Source organism: Penaeus vannamei, chromosome 24 (assembly GCF_042767895.1).
Source record: "Penaeus vannamei isolate JL-2024 chromosome 24, ASM4276789v1, whole genome shotgun sequence".
Classification (NCBI taxonomy): Eukaryota; Metazoa; Arthropoda; class Malacostraca; order Decapoda; family Penaeidae; genus Penaeus; species Penaeus vannamei.
The window spans coordinates 12,494,402-12,499,401 of record NC_091572.1 but is presented as its reverse complement, the minus strand read 5'-3'; the positions used below and the strand labels follow the sequence as shown (position 1 = coordinate 12,499,401).

The window sequence follows — 5,000 nt, the reverse complement described above, 5'->3', positions numbered from 1 at the left end:
ATGTTTGTAAACGACGTGAAAGAGATGTTCTACGCCAAACTTACATCTGTGGTAGACAGATGTCCCCGGCGAGATATTCGCATTGTTCTGGGTGACCAATGCGGTCTCTGGCTGTGATTGAGCTGGCTATGAGATGTCTGTCGGTCCCCATAGTTCAGGAGCTGATGTCGGTAGCGAGAATAGCCTTCTTTTCCGGGACTTTGCTAGGTCCCAGAAATTGAGGATTTCTGGCTCCTGGTACCAGCGCCCAGACCCACATCGCTGGACATTGTACAGTGATGTGGATAATGCAGCCAAGGAGATCGACCACATACTCGTTAGCACTCGTTGAAGGATCCTTCAGAATTGCAGGGTGTACAGGAGTGCTGAGTTCTGTGGTACTGACCATAGATTGGTTGTGGCTACCCTCCGGGTCCACTTCAAAACTCCCCAGCGGTCAAATGATCACCTAGGGTGTTTCATTTGGACAGGCTGAGGGAGGGGGAGTGTGCCCACGGGTTTGCTGAGGCAATCTCTGATCGTTTCGCAATGCTTGACAGTCTGACAGACCCTGTTCTTCTGTGGGATACCTTCAAGCGTGAAACACTTGATGCAGCTCAAGATACGATTGGTGTACGCCCGAGAGCAGTACAGAATTTCATCTCGCAGGAGACACTGGAAGCCACAGATGCATATCGTGCGGCTCGTCTGACAGGGAATCGGGAATTACACCGTTCTCAGGTGGGCAGAACTCGGTCCCTGTTAAGAGGGGACGAGGAACAGTTTATTAGGAGTCTTGCAGAGGAGGTAGAAGGCCATTTCTTAGTAAATGACTTTCGTCCTGCATACCAAACCCTGAGAAAGCTGAACTCCAAGCCCTCTTCACAGGTGACAGCAATTCGCTCAGTAAGTGGTCAGATAGTTTCAGATCCAGTTGCGGTGCGGGAACGTTGGGCTGGGTATTTTGAGCAGTTGTACCAGGTTGACCCACCAACAGTTAACTTGGATGCGGGTAGTGTCGAGATCCCGCTGCCGGATCCACCCATCAGTGAGGACCCTCCCTCCCTAACTGAAGTTAGGTAACTGAAGTTAGGGGGGCGATTTCCAAGCTGAAGAGTGGTAAAGCAGCAGGTATCTGCGGCATACCAGCTGAACTGTTAAAGGCTGGTGGTGAACCTATGGCATGGGGGTTACATGCTGTCCTGACTGCCATCTGGCGGTCCGGTACCGTTCCTTCTGACCTGTTGAGGGGTGTGGTCATCCCTCTCTGGAAGGGGAAGGGGGACCGTTGGGACTGCAGCAATCACCGAGGCATCACACTGCTCAGTATACCAGGCAAGGTTCTCGCCCACATCCTTCTGAGACGTATGAGAGACCATCTACTGAGGCACCAGGTGCATCGGGAGTCACTTTGGGAGATCCTGAGACTGAGAGGAATTCCAACAAGGATTATTGGACTAATAGCAAGCCTGTATACTGGTACTGAAAGTGCTGTAAAGTGTGGTGGGGGCCTGTCGAGCTTCTTTCCTGTTAGTTCAGGAGTGAGGCAAGGCTGTGTCCTTGCGCCAACTCTTTTCATTGTGGAGCAACACTAGGCAATATCAAGGTTACAGACCTTGACTTTGCTGATAACGTTGCCATTCTATCTGTCTTTGGAAACCCTAGTGGCGGCTCTGGATGCATTTAGCAATGAAGCAAAACCCTTGGGTCTAGAGGTCTCCTGGACCAAGACCAAGATCCAGGAATTTGGGGACTTGTTAGGAGAACCTGTTCAGTCGGTACGTGCTTGCGACGAGGACATTGAAGTCAAAGAGAGCTTTACATACCTTGGTAGTGTAGTTCATAACTCTGGGCTGTCAGACCATGAAGTCAGCAGACGGATTGGCCTGGCAGCAGGGGTCATGAACTCTCACAACAGGAGTATTTGGAGATGTCGGTACCTGTGCAGAAGGACCAAGCTACGGGTTTTCAAGGCCCTGATAATACCAGTTTTGCTATACGGTAGCGAAACCTGGACATTGTCCTGTGCCTTGGAGGCTCGTCTTGAAGCCTTTTGTAATAGGTCCTTGCGCCGGATCATGGGGTACTGTTGGCTGGACCATGTGTCCAACCAACGGTTGCACCGTGAGACTGGCACAGGACCTGTTATCTGCACAATCCGTGATCGCCAACTCAGGCTATACGGCCACCTGGCTCGCTTTCCTCAGGATGATCCTGCCCATCAGGTCGTCTCTGTTCGAGACAACCCTGGGTGGAGGAGGCCTGTGGGACCACCTATAAGTCGTGGCTTGGACAGATCGACCAAACCTGCCGTGAAGAACTAGAGATGGGCCGAGTCCCTGCCTGGCGTCTAGCCATGAGGGATCCTCGTAGGTGGAAGCGAAGGGTGGATGAGGCTATGCGCCCCCGGCGGCGTCAGCCCCCTTGATGATGATTCTTTGTTATAGCTTTTATTATCATTATTTTTTATCAGTATGGCAAAGTATGATTTAGATATTTTCCTTTCTCTTCCTAATAAAAAGAAAAAGATAAAATACACATGAATGATGATGAATAATGTTTACAGGTTGGAAATATTGGTAATGGGATCACATTAATTGCTAAAGAGTTTAATGTACTGGAGCCTATGAATATTTAAGGAATGCAAACCTGAAAGAGGTGCATCATTTTAGGGAACACATTTTTAAGATATGAAAATAATAGTAATAATAGTATGTTACAATAATGGTAATAACAATGTTAATAATGATGCTAATGATAATAATGATAACAATAATAATGATGAAATTATTAATAATAGTTAAAAATAATGACGATACAGTTAATAGTAATGCAAATAATAATAATAGTAATAGTGATAATAATAATGAAAAACAATAATGATAATGATAATGATAATAACAATAATAACAATGATGATATTTAAATTACTACTACTACTACGACTGCTAATAATAGGAGCAGTGATAATTATGATAATAGCAATGATAATAATAGTAATGATAATAATAATAATAATAACAATAATTGTAATAATAGTAATGCTAGTGGTAACAATAATAACAATAACAATAATGGTAACAATATCAATAACAATGATGATAAAAGTACTACTACTAATAATAATAATAATGATGATGATAATAATAATAATATTAATAATAAGAGTAATGAAATTGATTATGATTATACCAATAACAACAATAGCAATAATGATAATGATAACAATTACAATAACAGTGATGTAAATAATGATGACTATAACAACCGTGATTCTACTACTGCGACTACTACCACTGATAAAAAGGATAATAATAATGATGACTATAATAATGGTAGTCCTACCAGTAGTACCAATGATAATGATAATACCAGTGATTCTACTATCAAAACTACTCATAGTATGGATAACAATAATTGCTATTTCTTTTTCTTGTCCCCAGGGCATGGCTACAAAGCTAGGAGCGCTGGAGAGCAAGGTCGAGGCGGGAGACGGGTCACGTCACGAAACCAGGTCACACCAGCAAGGAGCGGCACAATTCGGCTCCGAAACCGAGATTGCAGCACAGGTAGGCCTATGTATCAACCTTTTATTATTTAATTGTTTTATGAAAATGTTCGCACATTAATGATAACAATAGTAATATTGATATTAATAATGATGATAGTAATAATAATAGTAAAAATGATAATAATGATTATAACAATAATGATGATTATGACGATGATGATGATGATAAAGATGATGATGATGATGAGAAGGAGGATAACGATGATTAGGATGATGAAGATATAATAATGATGATGATGTGATGATGTACTTACGATAATTATGATAATGACAATGATAATGCTATGAATAATAATAATTATTATGATGATAACAATAATAATGATAATAGTAAGGATAATATTCTTTCTTATTATCATTATCACCATTATGATTATTATTATTATTATTAACATTATTATTATTATCAATATTATTATTATTATCATCATTATCATTATTATTATTACCAATATCCTTGATACTTTTTTATTATCATATCATCATTGTTATCATTATCTTTGCTATTATCATTATTGTAATCGTTCTTATAATTATTATCAATAATTTCATAATCCTTATCATTGCTATTATCATTATTATTATCATCTATCATCATCATCATTATTATTATTATCAATATTATTATTAGTATTATTACTATTATAATAATAATAATAATAATGATAATAATAATAATAATAATAATAATAATAATAATAATAATAATAATAATAATCATTATTATTATTATTTTTATTATTATTATTATTATTATTATTATTATTATTATTATTATTATTATTATTATTATTATTATTATTATTATTATTATTATTATTATTATTATTGTCATTATTTTTATCATTATCATCATCATCATCATCATCATCATCACCACCATCACCAATATTATTACCGTTATCATAATTGTTGTTATTGTTGTTAATATCATTCTTATTATTATTTTCATCATCATTATCATCATCATTATTATTGCTATCAAATTTACTATTATCATTACAATTATTATTCTTTTTGTTATTAATATTGTCTTTATTATCATCATTGTTATTGTTATGATAGTAACAACTATTATCATCATTATTATCATTAATTTTTACTATCATTATTTCTGTTAATATTATCATTATCTTCATTGCTATTGTTGATATAATTATTAACAATAGTAATGTTGTTACTGTTATTAGGATTATTATCATTATCATTATTTTTGCAGATATCATTACAATTATCCTTATTATTGTTTTTATATTTTTCATTACTGACATTTTCAGTATCATAATCCTTATTATCATTATTGTTATTGCTATCATTATTACTTGTATAATAACAATAAGAGTAATAATGATAATAATAATAATATCAATAATAGTAATGAAAATAATCATTATCATTATCATTATGGTTATTATTATTACTATCATTATTATCATCATCATCATTTTTA

The 5,000-nt window shown here is 36.4% G+C and overlaps 1 protein-coding gene across 2 annotated transcripts in view; it reads left to right on the top strand.

Annotated features, from left to right (window-relative positions):
- Window positions 1-5,000, top strand: part of LOC113804452 (myosin-7) — a 36,902-nt gene that overhangs the window by 24,287 nt on the left and 7,615 nt on the right. For both annotated transcript variants that reach the window (XM_070138397.1, XM_070138396.1), the window contains exon 4: window positions 3,423-3,548. In XM_070138397.1, the coding sequence (XP_069994498.1) occupies window positions 3,423-3,548 (126 nt within the window). The remainder of the gene's footprint in view (window positions 1-3,422; window positions 3,549-5,000) is intronic.